This window comes from Pogoniulus pusillus, chromosome 10 (assembly GCF_015220805.1).
Source record: "Pogoniulus pusillus isolate bPogPus1 chromosome 10, bPogPus1.pri, whole genome shotgun sequence".
In the NCBI taxonomy this organism is placed as follows: Eukaryota; Metazoa; Chordata; class Aves; order Piciformes; family Lybiidae; genus Pogoniulus; species Pogoniulus pusillus.
Genome location: NC_087273.1, coordinates 27,894,083 through 27,913,532, shown reverse-complemented (window position 1 = coordinate 27,913,532; position 19,450 = coordinate 27,894,083). Strand labels below are relative to the sequence as shown.

General features: G+C 43.3%; 1 protein-coding gene across 1 annotated transcript in view; it reads right to left on the bottom strand.

Moving 5' to 3' along the window:
- CTNNAL1 (catenin alpha like 1) overlaps positions 1-19,030 on the bottom strand; it is a 64,999-nt gene extending 45,969 nt beyond the window's left edge. The window contains exon 1 of the mRNA XM_064150060.1: positions 18,815-19,030. Coding sequence (XP_064006130.1) covers positions 18,815-18,940 — 126 coding nt within the window. The 5' untranslated portion in view covers positions 18,941-19,030. The remainder of the gene's footprint in view (positions 1-18,814) is intronic.
- Between the last annotated feature and the right edge of the window lie 420 nt (positions 19,031-19,450).

The following is a 19,450-nucleotide window of genomic DNA, read 5'->3' as shown; positions in this document are numbered from 1 at the left end:
CCAATAAAAAAATCCAACTCCCCCCAGAAGGTATATGCAAGTAACACTGCAGAGCAAAAAGAATCTGAAAAATCCCTTACAAGTCATCAAGGGCATTTTAATCCCATGTGTTACTAGAAAGGTATGCAAATTAGATCATTTATGAAGATGTCAGTTCAGGTTGTTTTTTTATAAAGTCTTACAAAGCATTTTCAGAAACACTTTCATTTGAGACATGGGCAAAATGTAGAATTCTAGCACTTCTTTTGTGGTCTCTTCAGAAGGGATCATCAGATTTGCAGAGAAACCCTCTATACCTCCCTACATAAAGTGAGGCAAGCAGCAGCAGACAGTTTGGAAGGTCCATCACCAGCTAGGACATCTCCAGTATCAATGTAGACAAATGAAACATTGAGAAGAGCACTGCAGAAAATAACTTGAGAGATACTGGTGCATGGAAAAACTGGATGTGAGCTGGCAACAAGAGCTTGCAGCCCAGAAAGTGGGCTGCATCTTGTCCTGCATTAAAAGAAGTGCATCCATCAGGTCAAGGGAGGTGATTTATCCACTCCACTCTAGTGAGAGCCTAGCTGGATCACTGAGTCCAACTCTGAAGTCCTTAGGGACCCACACCAACAGGTCCATGTCTTGTTCTAACAGCTGTTTCAAGTGTGACTGGCACTATGCAGCAAATGAAGTCTGTACTAACAGGGTAAAGTTTGCATACTATGTTTGTTATAAAAAACTAAGAAACAGCCCTACAAGAGGAGTATATAAGTCACAATAAAAGAACACAGGTAGAGGGATACATGGAATACATATCAATTGCTATCCAGCACAACCTAGTCAGGCTGAAGAGGTTCCATAAGGCAAAGTGCAAGGTCCTGAACCTAGGTTGGGGCAACCCTCAGGAATGACGAAGTTAAGAGCAGCTCTGCAGAAACAGACTTGAGGGTATTGGCAGGTAAGAAGCTAGATATGACCTGACAATGTGCACTTCCAGCACAGAGAGTAAATCATATCCTGGGCTGTATCAAAAGAAACATGGCCAGCAGGTTAAGAGAGGTGATTCTGCCACTCTGTGATGCTCTAGTAAGACCTCACCTGGAGTACTGCATCCAGCTCTGGGAGCCCAATCTGCTGGAGCAGGTCCAGAGGAGAGTCATGAAGATGATCAGAGGGCTGCAGCACCTCCCAAGAAGACAGGCTGAAAGAATTTGGGCTGTTGAGCCCAGAGAACAGAGGCTCCAGGAAGACCTTACAAGTACATTTCAGTATCTGAAGGAAACCTACAGGAAGGCTGAGGAAGGACTGTTAAGACAGGCTTGTAGTGACAAGACAAGGGGCAACATTTTTAAACTGGAGCAGGGTAGATTTAGGTTGTACATAATGAGGAAGTTCTTTACAATGATAGCGGCAAAATGCTGGAACAGGTTGCTCAGGGATGTGGTTGAGGTCCTATTCCTCAGGATCAGACTCACTGTGGCCCTGGGTGGCCTGATCTACATGGTGGGGTTAAACAGGATGACATTTGAGGGTCTCTTCCAACCCAATGCAATCTGTGAATCTGTAAAGCAAAACACTGCTGCCTTTGGTTCTAGAAATATGATCCAGATGTACACCAAATGTAAAAATGCCTCAAAGGCAAGAGGAAAGTTTTACACATACAGTTGGGCTTCTTATAACCTGCCACCTGCAGAAAGCATTGCTGCCCAAACAAGAACATGTAATTCTGAGAATTATCTTTCTCTTCTATTTGGGAAGTGGTAAGAGCAACAGGTGTAATAGTCAGGTATATCCTCCATTTAAAGTAAAGCTAGAAAAAGCAGAGGTAATAGTAACTGCAGCTGCATATTTTTTAGCCAGTTCAGACCATCCTAAGTTCATTGGGAAGGGTGTTGAGAAGAGGCATACGATACCATTTGCTTCAGGATACATTCATAAAGCAGTGAGCATTAAAGGGCCAATAAAGTACACTCCTAAACCAAAGATTAAGTAAAGGTTTTGCTCCAGAGTTTTAAACCCCATTTAAAAGAAAGATACAAAATTGGACAATAGAAAAAAACACAAAGACCCACAAGAAATCTACCAACAAACTTTCTCAACATCCACCTTTCTCCAAAAATAACCTAAGAGCCTCTCAAAAACTGAATGAGTGAAAACATAACATGCTGCATTTCCAAATATTTAAGATTACAAAGATTTGCCTTTCCCATCCAGATGCAAACAGACCAGAACTACTACTGATTGCAAGCTCTCCTTTAACACCTCCCAAATATTTAATCTGTTGTATTCTGACCATGTCTCGCCCAGTATCTAACACTTGTGGTGTTTGGACATGAGTTAACAGCTGACAAGACTACCTGCAAGTCTCTCTGAACAAGAGTAATACATTACGTACTGTTTATGTCAGGATTTACTGATCAAGTCCTAGAAACAGTCCTTTTGATGATACTTATGCTTTGATGCAAGCAAGATGGAATGCTTTTCTGAGATCTGAGGCAATCAGTTTAAGAAGTGTTCAGTCTCAAGAAACTGCCAGTTACAATCTTTTGTCTCCTATTAAGAGCAGCCCCAGAACAATCTTTCCCCAAACACTTTATTAAAACCAACACATATGGCCATAATGCATCAAGATGTGATTTGTAATTAAGGAAACTAGCTCAGTTGTGGTAGTTTTCTAGCAGTGTTTTACAGAACTTTGAGGGCCTTCAGATACTGACATTTAAGTTGTTAGGTGCTTCATGCACAGGAAGCATCAGGACAGCATGCTTAGCTAAAAATACACTAACATCTATTTATTATCAGTGTAATTAAGTCTAGTATGACAGAATTAAGTGATACTTAAGAGCCTGGGTTTCAGAAGTATTTATAGGCAACTATAAATAAAGCCAGAGGAAATGCAGGTATTTCACAGCCACTGCTAGGAGAGCTAAACTGAGAAATCATATTGAAGATACTCTATCCACCTCCCTTCCTGGGTAAGCACATATGTTGTACATAGAATGATTTAGACTCTGAACAGCTGTATTTGTTCCTGCCTCATACTAAGCAGTTTTCCTGCTAGGGAAAGAAAAGTATTAAAAAGGTTTTCTCTATGCAATGGGGATTACCATCTTCAGAGTAACAGCTCCTCTTCTATTTTGTGTACTTTCTGCTTTCTACCTTCCATTAATTTCTAAATTGTAGAAAAATTCCCTCATGGGGAAAAAAAAAAAAAGTAACACCAGGAATGGAAAGCATTTGCTGGGAAAATGCAATCACAGCACTGCATACCAAAGGAAGAAGCTATAAACTCCTACAATAGAAGTCTGCTGTTAAGTTTTTAATGGCATTTTGATAGGACATATAGAAAACTTGGTCAAAAAGGCCTTTCCCACACTGCTCAGACTTTCATAGAATCATAGAATCATAGAATCAACCAAGTTGGAAAAGACCTCCAAGATCATCCAGGCCAACCTAGCACCCAGCCCTAACCAATCAACTAGACCATGGCACTAAGTGCCTCATCCAGTCTTTTCTTGAAGACTCCTAGGGACGATGCCTCCACCACCTCCCTGGGCAGCCCATTCCAATGGGAAATCACTCTCTCTGTGAAGAACTTCTTCCTAATATCCAGCCTATACTTTCCCTGGCACAACTTGAGACTGTGTCCCCTTGTTCTATTGCTGGTTGCCTGGGAGAAGAGGCCACCCCCCACCTGGCTACAATGTCCCTTCAGGTAGTTGTAGGCAGTAGTAAGGTCACCCCTGAGCCTCACAGTATCATTAGTTCATGCTGAGTTTGGGGGCTAGGGGAGAACTTCTAATATTGCATTTGAGGTACTGTCTTGCATTAGGTCTTGTGTGCTACTTCACAACAGACAGGTCTCCAGACCCATTTAGCCACACAGCAGCACACATTGCTCCAACACTCACATCTGCTATGGAACACAACCACAAGTGTGGAAGAGCACAGAAGCAGCAGCCAGCATTTGACATCCAGTCCGTAAGGGCTACAAGCGTAACTGCCACACAGCCTTCTCATCACAAAAGCTAGGCTCAGGGGTTTTGAGAAGCAAACAGGGACTACTTGCTCACCTGTACTAGAACTTGAGTCTGATCAGATTAGATGCCTGTCCAGGTACTAACAGAACTCGTATTCCACAATTGCAAACACTGAAATATTTTTCCTAAGTCTGCCTAACGTGGAGTTTTTGAGAATTGGGCTAAGTCTTGCCTTACTACTCAACTTTCATTTTGCAGAAAAATCCCACAAACAAACTGCAGAGAAACTCAACTTAGCAAGTTTTTCAAAGGCTGGAAATGATTAACCAAAATGAAATGCAGCTGGATGAGCTAATGTGCTGGTTCACTCTAAGAACTCAAAATGTTATTTGAGACAACTGGCTCTGCTCTATGGACCCTTGAACCAGAACAGCTTCTTCTATATATCAGGGAAGAGGGGCAAACAACCCTTCCTTGCAGAAGTCACACAGACCTCAAGACAGAATGGTTTAGGTTGGAAGGGATCACAAAAATCATCCAGTTCCAACCCCCCCTGCCATAGGCAGGGACACCTCCCACCAGAACAGGTTGCTCAAGGCCTCATCCAACCTGGCCTTGAACACCTCCAGGGAGGGAGCAGCCACAGCCTCCCTTGGCAACCTGTGCCAGTGTCTCACCACCCTCACTGGAAAGAATTTATTTCCTAACATCTAGTTTAAACCTTCCCTCTGCCAGTTTAAACCCATTGCTGTCATTACAAGATCTTGTAAATAGTCTCTCCCCATCCCTCCTATAGGCCCCCTTCAGACACTGGAAGGCCACTATGAGGTTTCCTCAAAACCTTCTCTTCTCTCCAGGCTGCAGAGCCCCAACTCTCATAGCCTGTCCTCATAGCAGAGCTGCTCCAGCCCTCTGAGCATCTTTGTGGCCTCCTCTGGACTCTAACAGTTCCATGTCCTTCTTGTGTTGGGGGCTCCAGAACATCATCCAGGACTCTGAGTCACTGCTTCTCCAAATGAACCGTTTAGGAGACGTGGTATGATCCTGATACCCACTGTTGGTGTACTTACTCTGATACTGCCCACCCACCAGTGACTAGAAGGGCAGCAGCACAAATACACTGCGCATCCAAGACTAACAAGTTCCGTTACACCTGCGGTGCTGAGGCTGCTGGAGTTGTATCTTCACCTAAAGGTTTTTTCAAAGTACCTTCTCATTGTCTTTGTACATATCTTTCATGAAAGCCTCCAGGGATGCATGTGAAATAAACTACTTTAACAACCTGTAAGCTGGTTTGCTTATCCGTGGGCAAATGCTAACATGCTTAGGGAAGCCTCAGGCAATCTTTCACAGGTAGTGTCTAACAAGCTGATAAGCCACCTCTGAAAAGGAAGCGGGAACAATTCAGAACCTGCAGGGACAAGTAGAAGCTGACAAGCAACACGTGAAGAGATCTATCACGTTAGGTCACAGGTATAACAAACCTAGTATATCTGAACTCCACCAAGATCCAAACACGGGTGCCCAGGAAGCATGAGAATGAAGCCAGCAAATGAAACACTACACTGCAGCTCTAACCAGGTATTTGGTTAGCTGCAAATCATACATTTCATTTTAAAACATCATAACATTTAATTGTGCTCTTCTGACAAGCATAGTATTTTCAACAGCTAGGAGACTGTTTAGAAGGGGTGAGAACAGCCTTCTTCTTCTTCAGATCTAGGCTTCAAAAACTCCTCTTTGTAAAGTCTGCCTGGAAAGACAAGAGTACACAAGCAGAAATTCAAATACACACCTCAGATTATTAGTACCATTGCTATGTACACATTCTTGGAATTGTTAAGACATCAAAAGAAAGGATTCAACTCACAGCAAGACTGTGCTATAGTAGTGAATACCCTTTCTTTGTGCTGAGTGCATTCCTAGAAACCCAAGGGCCCTTTACATTTCAAGATCCAAACCAAACACCATCAAGAAAACAATTATCCAAGATCTGATACTGATGAACTTTCTCAATTTAGATGTAGTACTTTGAAGACACTAATTTATTTCCTCCAGTGTGGTTTGTTTTTTTTTTTTAATTTGAGGATTTGAGGGGGGGTTAAGTAATAAAAAGTCAGAAAGTTAATTTCTTTTTTTTTTGCCTAGTGAGATTAAATTATTTCTAACTTTTTTTTTTTGCTAGTTGTTGCAAAGAGGAAGTAAAAAAGGAATAAACGCAGCCAACTAGTACTTGCAACCTGTGGGTTCTTCGATGTGAAGGTTTGAATTACTTAATGTTACTAAAGCAGAGGAGAAACAGGCTTGGTTTTCAATGTTCATCTTTTAACAGACTCCTTAAAATCACAGACCTCCAGCAATCTGCAGATTTTAAGCAGAAAACTACACGATAACTGACTTGTGCTTTGGCCCTCCTCCTTTTTTTCCCCCCTTACACATGGGAAGAATAGAAGAGGAAGATCACTGGAAAATGCTCAGTAAGGCTTAACTACTGATCAAAACTACCTTGTTTATTCTTACTGTCATATGCCTTACAGGCCACAGGACTGCCCTACATTCCCCCAGAAAAGAGTCTCCAGATTTTTCATAGGAATGAGTGATGATGATAAAGATCTTAATTTTCAGGCAATTCAACTTCCACATTCCTTTTCTTTTCTTAAAATATGTATGGAAGCTTACAGATTGAAATCCGCACTTCTGAGTGCAGAGATTGCATTAGGGGTTAGAAGGGACCCCTCAAAGGTCATCTTGTTCAAATTCCCTGCAGTCAGCAGGGACATGGGTTGACAAAAACAATTTTTCAAGTTGGAAGCCCAATTTAACCTTTTCTGATTATGTGATGTACATCCACAAGTGCACTGAACACCAGAAAACATGGATTTATCTATCATAAAATTCATCCAAAAAAGCCTTTGCTTTTCACTGTGCATTGGCTTTCTAAATCAACCACTGTTGAAGGTTTCTGAAACACACAAACACCTCACTAGTAAAAGTGACCACAACAGATCAAATAAGTGTTTTTTAGGATTGTAGAAGCCACTACGTTTTCCTCCCTTCCTGCTGCTCACCACTTCATTGTCTTCTTAATGGGCAGATTTCATTAACAAAGCTTTTTTTTCCATTCTGCACCCAGAAATCCTGGGCATAATAAGCGAGTCTAAGTAAGTAAGACCAACTCAGAGGGAAGTTCATTGTTTGAAGTGTACTTTCAGATGTGGTCAAAACAGATGCAGACATGTTTTCAGCACCCAAGAGACGCAAGTCTCAGAAATAACTCAATTTACTAACAAGATCAGGTAACCTCAACATGAGAGACTGAATGGCAGATGATTATGGTGGCTTTCCTCTCTAACTTGCCTTTGTTAATGTACCCAATCTTCTACTGCTTGTGCTAACAATTCCTGAGCCTGCTCTGAGTTGTTTAGTTAAAAAAAAAAAGGAAAACAACTAAAAAATCTCCACTGAAACAAACAAACAAAAAACATAAAAAACCCCAACCAAGACACTGTTGTGGAACTAAAACCACTGTAATAAAGGGACAACATAGTGATACTACCTGCCACTGAGAATTCTTTCTACTCAAGTCAGGATTGGCTTCTACAGACATACTAAAAGTTGCTCCCTAGTCTCATAAACAGGTAGCTTCACTAACATGAATATCAGATACTCACTCTGTCCTGCACTACATAGAATCATAGAATCAACCAGGTTGGAAGAGACCTCCAAGATCAGCCAGGCCAACCTAGCACCCAGCCCTATCCAATCAACCAGACCATGGCACTAAGTGCCTCATCCAGGCTTTTCTTGAAGACCCCCAGGGACGGTGACTCCACCACCTCCCTGGGCAGCCCATTCCAATGCCAATCACTCTCTCTGGCAACAACTTCCTCCTAACATCCAGCCTAGACCTACCCTGGCACAACTTGAGACTGTGTCCCCTTGTTCTATTGGTGGTTACCTGGGAGAAGAGGCCACCCCCCACCTGGCTACAATGTCCCTTCAGGTAGTTGTAGATAGTAATAAGATCACCCCTGAGCCTCCTCTTCTCCAGGCTGCACACCCCCAGCTCCCTCAACCTCTCCTCATAGGGTTTGTGTTCCAGGCCCCTCACCAGCTTTGTTGCCCTTCTCTGGACACGTTCCAGCACCTCAACATCCTTCTTGAATTGAGGGGCACAGAACTGGACACAGTACTCAAGGTGTGGCCTGACCAGTGCTGAGTACAGGGGAAGAATAACCTCCCTTGTCCTACTGGCCACACTGTTCCTGATGCAGGCCAGGATGCCATTGGCTCTCTTGGCCACCTGGGCACACTGCTGGCTCATCTTCAGCTTACTATCTATCAGTACCCCCAGGTCCCTCTCCTCCTGGCTGCTCTCCAGCCACTCAGTCCCCAGCCTGTAGTGCTGCTTGGGGTTGTTGTGGCTAATGTGCAGAACCCTGCACTTGGCCTTGTTAAATCTCATCCCATTGGCCTCTGCCCACCCATCCAGCCTGTCCAGGTCCCTCTGCAGGGCTCTCCTACCTTCCAACAGACCAACACCTGCTGCTTGCTTGGTGTCATCTGCAAACTTACTGATGCTGGACTCAATGCCCTCATCCAGGGCCCAGCACTGATCCTTGGGGAACACATGCTGCAAACAGGAGGCTACCTCCAACCTTTCTTTAAAGAAAGCTTCCTTAGCAGCATTTTAACACACCACTTCAGAGCAACATCTGGTATTTCATCTTAAAAACGCACATGTTTATTTGCCCTAGGGATTAATGGAGAAGTAGAGAGCACTCTGGAAAAGGCTATGCAAATCCAACTACTTTCCGCCTACAGAAGTGTAAACCAAAACAAGAACTTCATATAATTCAGGAGCCTTTATCTTATTTATGTTAAAGAGCCTGTATATTCCTCTGATTGCTTCCTTGAAAAGCTCGAGGGCAACAAAAACTCATTCATCTGGAAAAAAAAATTAAGAATAGTTAAATGTAACTTTGAGATACAATAAAGAAATTAAAAGGGAACACTCCAATATATTTGCCTAACTCCCACAAATTAAGCACTTGCAACTTTGGACAATACTTCCCTTCTGAACAATTTTGACACCTGTGGATAAGTTCATAACAACAACCAAACCAAACCAAACCAACAAAAGGCAAACCCAAAGCAAACAAACGAAACCAACAAAATACCCCAAAACAACACTCAACCTCCCCACATTTATACAATATGTTACAACAGCATAAGTTTACTTTATTGGTATTTGAAAATATATAATTTGTGGTGTTAGATTGATTCAGCTTCAAAAAAAATTCAGTACAGTATCAGTTTCCCTAAGATAACACTGCATGATTCTTTACTTTTCCATCTGCAGCTAAGCAAGCCTTAGCATTTGCTCATACATGCTTTTAGTGAGTTGTGTTCAGGAGTTATCACATTAGAATTAATTTTTGTACAAAAACAAGAATTCAGTACCCAGAGTAGATCAACAACTACAAATTGCCACTAGAATCCAATCACTATGCGTTTACCCCACCGGCTTTAAACAACGCTAGTAATGGAATGCAATACATTTCAATGTGTAAAAACCAGCACTGAAGGCTCTATCTAGCAAGGGTTATGCTTTGGCAATGAATTAATAAACATAAAATAAATCCATGTGTAAAACCATAGGCTCACAGTACCACACAGTACTGTGGTTTCACTACCCTTGCTAGATAGTGAAGCTATAGTTTCATTAAACTATAAAGTTGTTTGCAATCATTAATTCATAATTCATCCTTTGGGGATTTCCCTACCTAATCTATCTAAAACCATCTGTTAACAATGCTGAACAGCAAGAAAACTGCTCTTAATTCTTTTTGTGCAGGATCCTTGTGAGGCAGTTTCAATTTAACACTCATTCTGCAAGAGAAGTACAAAGAGTTGTTTAATCTGTAGAAAAGTAAATTAACCAGATCTCACAAACGTGAAAGATAAAATTCCAGTGAAAAAGTGCAACTGATTTTCAGCTATGTCAGTGAGCAGCATCTTACTGCAGCTACTTGAAATGAAAACCAAATGAAGAAAACCCCACCACCTGAAAACAGTTATTTCATGGAGTGATAAAATGTTCAAGTGCATTTTTTTTCTTGTAAAGCAGAACATAGTTAGTGATATTAACAATTAATATTAATGAAAAAGAATATCCTAAATAGGTAGATTAATTTTAAGGCACACTTGTGCTCCCCAGTACACCTGTAATGGGTTAGAGCAGATCCCTCCCTCAGTAAATTCACTACAACTCAGAATTTTGGGAAGTCAAAAAAAAAAAAGAATTTTTTATAACAGTATAAAGAGAAGAAACTACTACAGAATATAATACCCTTAAAAAAGATGGGGATGGGTTCAATCAGCAGTGAAGCAGCAAGGTAGCAGCCAAAACAGCAGTGGGGAAAGATAGCAGCGGGCACAGCAAAGCAGCTGTATGTACAAGCTGTGCTTCCAGGCATAAGCTTTTGATGCTCCAATGAAATGATATTAACCACTGTTGCCACTTTATGGCCTATCTCTGGAATGTTCACCTCTCTACTCAAAGACTCTAATACTCTTCAGCTTCTAAGATTCTTTATTCCACTTTTTTTTTATGTCTCAGCTAGGAATCTAGCTCAAACGGCCACAACACCTTAAAAGCCACAACTCCAAATTATCTATTTCCCTTTCACTATTTTCTAACAAGCTCTGTGGTAAAGGGTTGGACTTGATGATCTGTGAGGTCTCTTCCAACCTTGGTGATACTGTGACTAAGTAGCCATCAATTAAAAACTAGCCTCACTAAAGGGAAATCTGCAACCCCCAGAAAGAAACCTGTGACTTAAGTAATGGCATTTTCTACACCTAGATAATGATCTCATAGGATTATTTTTTCTGCATAAATTAAAGTGAAATAATCAGGCTTCTTTAGAGACAAAGAGTACTAAGTATAGGCTGAGTAACAGTGAACCTGCTGCAAGCTTCATTTTCCAGGAAAAAAAAATATCAAGTGGAAGATTCAGAACACAAGCCACAAGCTCACAACTTAACCCACAAGACCTATGGAGGGAAAGGGAGAAGAGTCAGTAAGTTAGTGACTAACTGAAATTAATGAGGTGCAGCTTCATAGGCAGGCAGCACACCATATGCTTCTAGACTCGACAGCAGTTAAGGCGGATGACTCTGAGCCCGTGGCACCATTTCTCTGCAGTACAGGACTGAAATGATGAAGAGCCTAGCAGGAGGCTTGCTTCACTCAGTACAAGTTACAATGCAAGCCCCCATGCTGTAATTTTACTGCATTCAGTTTGGGGGTCTCCAGTTTAAGAGGGACAGGGTTAGGCTCGAGAGAGTCCAGCAGAGGGCTACAAGGATGATTAGGGTGCTGGAGTGCTGCCTAATGAGGAGAGGGTGAGGCATCTGGGGCGTTTGAGTCTGGAGAAGACTGAGAGAGGATTTAATAAATGCTCCCTGGGATAGGACAAGGAGCAATGGATGTAAGCTGCAGCACTGGAGGTTCCACCTCAACGCAAGAGGGAACTTCTTTACTGGAAGGGTCACAGGGCACTGGAACAGGCTCCCCAGAGAGGTTGTGGAGTCTCCTTCTCTGGAGACTTTGAAGGCCTGTCTGGATGCATTCCTCTGTGACTTGACCTAGATTGTATGATCCTGCTGTGGCAGGGAGGTTGGACTCAATCTCTTTGGGTCCATTCTAACCCCTGACGTCCTGTGAATTCATAATTTTATTACTCAAGAGTAGTGGCAAGTCTCAACTGAATGCCAAGTTAATTCACAACAAAGAAAAAAAAAAGAGAATCAACTTCTCTAAGCCTTTAAGTTACCTGAATTTAAAAAAAAAAAAAAAAAAAAAAAAAAGAAGGATAAAAAGTAGTACCCAAGAAGCATTTTGAAAGAAGTGCACTCAGATCTTCCTCAGATGCATTAAAAGAAACAACTTTAAGGTTAATGTGGATTATCATACTCTCCAAAAAGGAATTTTCTCTTCAAAAAGAGCCTTAAGGAGCAAAGTGCAAGCCCTGGCACCATACAGGAGAAAGAGCAGCCAACAATGTAAGAATCCTTTAGCACCTCAGACATGGGAAAGAGAAAGAGAGAGGTACCAAAAAAATGCCAAGTGAAACAAGGCAGCCAAAGGACTTGCTGGAACAAATTTCCCAATGCATCTGCTGCACAGGCAATGCAAAAAAGTTAGAAGTAGATGAGAGCTTGGACTGAATGCTGAAGTTCAGGAAGGGAATGAGCCTACAGATATTTCACAACTTTATTAATATTATCCAGAGAGTCTAAGAAACACTTCCTCTTAGCTGCTAAAGAAAGAGAAAATACATTTGGTTTACAACTGGTTCCAAAGTAGCTATGTAATGAGCCTGTACTGCAGTACAACATGACTACAGACATTGAAACACCAGCTTTTATATGAGGCACTTGGTGCCATGGTCTAGTTGACTGGATAGGGCTGGGGATAGGTTGGACTGGATGATCTTGGAGGTCTCTTCCAACCTGGTTGATTCTATGAAGATTAGATGCATGGTGTGGAACAAAAGCAGACAGGGAAAATGTGGTCATGTTTTTCCCCTCAGTTATTGTAGAATGTCAAGAATAAAAAGTTAGTTCTATCAAGTTAGAAATCTAACAGTGCTCTTAAAACAGGACTCTCTGCTTAAAGGCTGTTAGCAAAAGACTTAATCAAAACAAATCCATGACTAATTGCCAAGATTACTAGTTTTGTGGCTCTTAAGTTTATAAGAAAACAATGTTCATTGAAAGGTGTCTCATATGTCACTTATCATATATAATCCTCATATACACATTTTGGCTGGTGTTGACACCACATGCATATGCCTTTCCAACAGTCAGCCTTCGGAAGCTCCTTTGTTACATCCAGAGGAAATATCCTTCAGTAAGGGCACACACTAAGGTCCACATCTAAAAGTATACTGAAGAATTGAATGTTCAGAGTTCTATTGCTGTGTATAACGTGGACAACCTTAACCACAAAACAGCTTCCTCAAAAACACTGCTAGCCTACAGACAAAATATACCACCAGTAGCATACTCAACTCCGTGTCTACCCCACTAAGGTTCTCTGCAGAGAGCTGATCCCAGCCTCTACTCTTGTTTGATGTTATCCTGACCCAGATGCAGAACTTGGTACATTTGACTTTCTGGTATTCCTGCCAGATCACCTATCTATCCTGTGCCTTTATCTAGCTGCTCTATTCTCCATCACATCAGACACTATTCAACTCTCTGTAGGGGGGTTCACATGTTGAACATGCTGACCCATCACCCCAACATTCAGCTGATTAATAAAAGACATCAAACAATACTGGTCCCTGTATCAGTCTCTGAGGGATGCCACTAGTAATTGATTAAAACTAAACAAATAAAAAGAGAAAAAAAGACCACTGATTATATATGGGATGGGTGTTCTGTTCTAAGTCTGAAAATTCATCAGTGAGCTTTTCACATAAATGGGAAAACACTGCTTGGTTCTTCCTCAGGCTCTCATAAGCAACCCCAGAAAGATCTGGAAAAACAGAATACTGACAGAACATTATGTAATGTTATAGAACTATATAATGTTTACTGAAAAGGGAATTACAGCTGGCTTTAGAAAATGCAAAAACACAGTACCATAGTAAAGAACACATTTGTTTTATGCACCTCAAGGCACGTACTAGTGTTTAACTGATTCAGAATGTAAGACTCACAATAACCAAATTCAGAAACATTGATATTGTGAGCTTTTTGTAGTTATTTTGACTACATAGCTCAAGCCTCTTCCAAAACCGCTGACAGAATCTCCTTCAAGAACAAAGTTGGAAAAACACATTAAGCAACACGTAGGCATGCAACAAGAAGTGCTTTGTCAAGTGCATCAGTAGCAAGAGGAAGACTAGGGAAAACATGGACCCACTGCTGAATCAGGTGGGTACCCTGGTAATGGAGGATACAGAGAAGGTGGAGTAAAGCAATGCCTTCTTTGCTTCAGCTTTTACTGCAAAGGCCAGTCCTCAGCAGTTGGAGGTAAAACAGGAAATCTGAAGAAAGATAACATTTTCTTTGCCAAGGAGAATCTTGTCAGAGATCACTCAAGCTGGACATCCACAGATCCACAGCCCCTGATGGAATACACTCATAAAAGCTGAGGAAGCTGGTGAATGTCATTGCTAAGCCACTCTCTGTCTTCTACAGGTCATGGAGAACAGGTGAGGTGCCTGGGCACTGGAGAAAAGCCAGCATCACTCCAGTCATCAAAAAGAACAAGAAGGATGCCCCACGAAAGTACAAACCCACCAGTCTCACCTTCATCCCTGGAAAGGTGATGTCATTCTGAATGTCATTTTCAAGAAAAAGGTTAATAGGAGTGGTCAATCAGAAATCATGCTTGACAAATCCAATAGCCTTCTATGCTAGCCATGACACTGGCTGGGTAGGTGAGAGGAGAGCAATGGATGTGGCCTACCTCGACTTCAGCAAGGCTTTTGACACTGTCTCACATAACAGCCTCCCAGTTCATCTTCAGAAGTGAGGGTTAGACAGGTGGACAGAAACATGTATTGAGAACTGGCTAAGAGCTCAGAGCATTGTGATGAGCAACACAGTCTAGTTAGAAGTCTGTAGCTAATTGTGCTCCCCAGTGGCCAGTACTGAGTCCAGTCTTGGTCAATACATTCATCAGTGACATGGATGAAAGTTTGCTGATGATACAAAACTGAGAGGAGTGGCTGATATACCACAAGGCTGTGCTGCCATTCAGCAAGACCTGAACAGGCTGGAGAGGAACAAAGGCAAGTGTAGTATCCTGCACCTAGAGAGAAATAACCTCACACACTAGTACAGGATCAATCTGCTGGAAAGCAGCTCCTCACAGAAAGAACCTAGAGTTTTGGTTGGTAACAAGTTAACCATGAGACAGCAGTGTGCTCTTGTGGCCAAGGACAGTGATTTCCTGCAATGTATTAAGATTGTGATCGATGGGTTGAGGGAGGTTCTCCTCCTTCTCTACTCTCCCCTAGTGAGGCCACATCTGGAGTACTGTGTCCAGTTCTGGGCTCCCCAGTTCAAGAGGCAAGGAACTACTGGAGAGTATAGCAGAGGGTTATGAAGATGGCGAGGGGACTGAAGCATGTCTCTCACAAGGAAAGGCTGAGAGATATGGGTCTCTTTTTAGGCTGAAGAAGACTGAAAGGGGATCTTATCAGTGCTTATAAATAATCTAAAAGGTGAGTATAAAGAGAATGGGGCCCAGATTCTTTTCAGTGTTGTCTAGCGACAGGACAAGGGGCAACTGGCACAAGGTGAAACACAGAAAGTTCCACAAAAACATATGAAAAATCTTTAATTTGAAGGTGCAGAGTACGGGAACAGTCTGCACACTGCTGTGGAGTCTCCTTCTCTAGAGATACTAAAGGCTCACTCGGATACAGTCCAGGGCAACCTGCTCAAGCAGAGGGGCTGAACTAGGTGATCTTAGAAGCTTTTCCCAACCACTACCATTCTGTGATTTTTCAAAGTGCCTGTGACAAAATGGGCTTTCTGAGCTTGAGCAGCTAGCTGTAATCACACGGGCTGGTGGAGAACAGGTCACCTTAGACTGTTAAAGTTGACTTTGTTCTTACAGGACCATATACAGACAGAGCTCAAGATTCCCTCTCAGTTAACTCTTCCCAAACACTCGGCTGTGAAGGCTGACAAAAAGCTGTTCTGCAGCTTCTCAGAATGCTTCCTTAGAACAGATACAGGCAGGCATACCGCTACAGCTATGAAGATGCCCAACTGCTGCTAGACTAGCAAGCAGGTATATAATGACAGCTAAGGAAACCACTGGTGGAGCCACATCCTGGAAAGTGATTTTTCCCTGTCTTTGCCTTTCCTTAACTGTTTAAATGACTTGTTATTAAGTGAGTCAGCAGTGACCAATTTAAACACCCTTCCTGACTTCAAATGCCAAAAAACTTTCCAAAAAAAAAACCAAACCAACATAATTAGACTAGAAATGGACAGCAGTGAAACAGATGCCTAGATTTTAAAGAAGGCTGTGCTACATACACGTGGAACATTAAACCAAAGACATATCCAAAAGAATTCCACTTGTTCTAAAAGAAAACTGCGGGGCCAGGGAGTGGGGGGTGTTGGCCCCAAAAGCAGTCTTTATCTTCTGGATTGCATGCCACAAGCCTTGCACAATACTGTAAAATAATTCTCTTGCAGTACAGATATGTAGGTAGAGAAAATAAAAGTGTTAGCACACATGCTTAAACCTACCATCTCTTTTTGTCTTTTGTGATACTACTAGAAAAGGGTCACACACATCAAGGTCTGAACAGATCTACAGAAACTGAAGACTTAGTTTAACTCTGTAAACAGTGAGCTTTAAAAACAACTTGATCAACAAATATATCCATTAATGACTCTTAATGGTAATTTCTCCTGTTGGGTAAACAGTAACCTTATAGCACTGTGGGCTGCAAATATATTCTGACACTGTATAGTCCATAAGAAAAGTCAAGCCACAAAGTGTAACTAAAAAAACCCATAACAACAAGGAAACCCATCACATTTGCTGAGTAAGAACAAACAACGATTACCATATCACACATCAATTAGGATAATGTATTACACAGTACTTGAATTTAAATAAGAATCAATGCAGCTTTTTTTTTTTTTTAAATAAAAAGAAAAGATTTAGCTCCGCAAGAGAGACTAAAGGGAGTTTGTAACAGGGCACCCTTTGTTTCCTCTTTGCTTACAGTAAGTGAAAGTAGCAGCAACACTCTGACTTGTTTTTTTTTTCCAATAGTATACAAGTATCACATTGCTTCTCAGCTTTTCTCAAAGGGAAAACTATCCCAGCAAGAAAAATATCCTTTGCAAGTGTATTTCATACAAACAGAAAAAGAGTCCTGAGCATTACTGCTGATACATAGCAGAATACAAAACCACTCAGAGATTAAGTACTCTATAAACACTCTTTCTGCATAAATACCCAAACAAAGCCACCCAGAGAGACCTCTACTGAACAACCCACATGAAACACTACAAACAGAACTGATAAACCAGCACAGTAAGTTGGGCATTTTATCAAGCAAGTGTAGGTAGGGAGCTACTGCTGATATAATCAGCACCTTCAGCCTGAATCTGAATGGAGCTCCGCACTCGCACTTCAAGAGAACAAGCTCGTCTAAAGTTTGCAGTGCTTTACTAGGAAAACAGTAAGCTCCAAGCGTTCACAAATGCTCAGACACCTTGTGCTGTATACAGGGGAAGTGAAAGATTCTTAGTGCTTCTGGCAGACAGCCATAGGTTTTGTGGTCAATGAAAACTTATATGCAACACATTCAGCGAAATCAGGTCACTGTTCTTAAAGGGTGTTCCAGCAGAGTAAGAATGTGCACATACTCGCAGAAATCTATTAGAAGTAAAAATTTCACATGCACAATTAAATTCAGCCTTTGTAACTGGAGGGGTCTCTTTGCTCCTAAGATTCCTAAAAGTGGTCTCCGTATTTTACCTCTCCCAAATGTTTCACTAGAGGATTCATTTAACTTTGCTTCAGAACAAGTGGTTTACTCCTTCTGACAGGTTTCTTCCAACTGACTGATTTGTCCAGAGAAAGACAAATAACCACGATAAGTACATAAACAATTACCCATCACCTACCCTTCCCACAGCCCAGCTGTACAAACCCAAAGTAAGGCTTACAACAGTTTGTTTCCAGATGGGCTGTGATGGTATAAACATGACTTGACCTCAGCAGGACTTGTTATTTTTGCGTTATTGTTACACATTGGTTAATTCTGTACAGAGAGGTACCGACTTAGCAACTTTGATCATCAGTGCTCCAAGTACAAAAATGCTGCACAGCAAACAAACACGGTGCTGTTCTCATACATCATTTTTCAAGAAATAACAATGTTATTGGGTATATCAAACGCATATTTTGCAACTAGAGATCTGGAAAAAAAAACACCAACCAACAACAACAAAAAAACTCAACCCACAAACATCAAGCTGGTTGGCATATGGTTACGTAGCAAACCACTTGAAAGCCTGTTTTTTGTTTAAAATTCTTCAGCACTGTGCGGGACACGTTAAGAGGTCACCAAGACACAGTGTGGCTATTACTTATCTTCTTCGGTCACTACCCTCCGCTGCGGAAAGGACTCCAATCACTGCATCGTTCAGGCCGGACCGCGAAAACACAAAGCTTCCCCAGCCCCCTGGAAGCCGACCACTCTCCTCAGTGCCAAGCTGTGAGCAGAGAAGCCTCCCCCCATGCGCAACGCCATCGGGACGGCCGGGGACCTCGGCCGGCAGTGCAGGCTCTCCGCCGTACCGCGGTTACCAGCGCCCACCAGCCCCTTGCCCCGCCGCCGCACCCCGACCGTGGCATCCCGCGGCGGACCGCAGCGCCTTCGCGCCGCGGGCGTTATGCAACGGCATCGCGACCTTGCGGGGAACTTCGGAGTCTTTCTCGGGGAGAGATGTGCAAGCAGCATCAACACACGCATCCCGGCGCTCCAGCAGCGGTATATCGGGACCTCGGGCCCGGGACGCGAAAAAGGAGGCCGAGAGAAGAGGTCGGAGCAGAGGGGCTACGAAGCACCGCGACCCGAGCTTGCAAACTTCAGCGGTAGCGGCGGCCAAGCTCCGTCCCAGGCGGAGAGAGGAAGAAGAGACCACCCCGACCCCGACCCTGGGAGCCGGCGCTGCAGCGCTAACTCCCTAACCCTGGGGGACAGCGGCGAGGCGGGAAAGTGTGTGTTAAGGGGAGAGGGGGGAGCGTGGGAGGGGGAGGCTGTCTCCCGCGGCGGCATTTCTACCTGCGACACCAATGGCACCAGCGTCTGCTCCACGGAGCGCGTGCGGATCTCCAGCCCCGCATCTGCGCCCAACCCCGACGAGGACGACGAAGAGACGCCGCTGCTGCTACATGGAGACGTGGCCATAGCGGAGAGCTAAGTGCGACCCGAGCCGCCGCGGCCGCCACCCGCGCTCCCTCCTCCCCGGCCAACTCCGCTCCCGCCGACAGGCGCTGCGCTCCACGCCGCCCCCGCCTCCCCGCCGCCCAGCCGGCAGCCCCTTCGCGGCCCCTTCCACGCCCCTTGGGACGGCATTTAAAGCGGCAGCGCCCATTTGCTTTCTCGTCGCTCCCTCCCTTCGCCTCTTGCTTTTTTGCAGCGTATCGAAGCCCTCTCTAGACCCCCGGCTAAGCCCCGGGGGCTGGTGGAGGAGGATGGTGATGATCATGGTCGTTACGGGTCCTTGCCTCCACTGTTCCAAGTGAGAGTTTCTCCGCGCTCTCGTCTGAGACAGGCGGGAGGGGGAGGAGGGTCTCTCCCCACAGGCGCCTACGCTTGGGGGAGCCAGACGAGGCGATTGCTGAGGAGTTCGGTTGACTCCCGAGGAAACAGGAGTCCTGGCCAGTAACCGGCCTTGGGCTCCAGTAGCATCGGCTA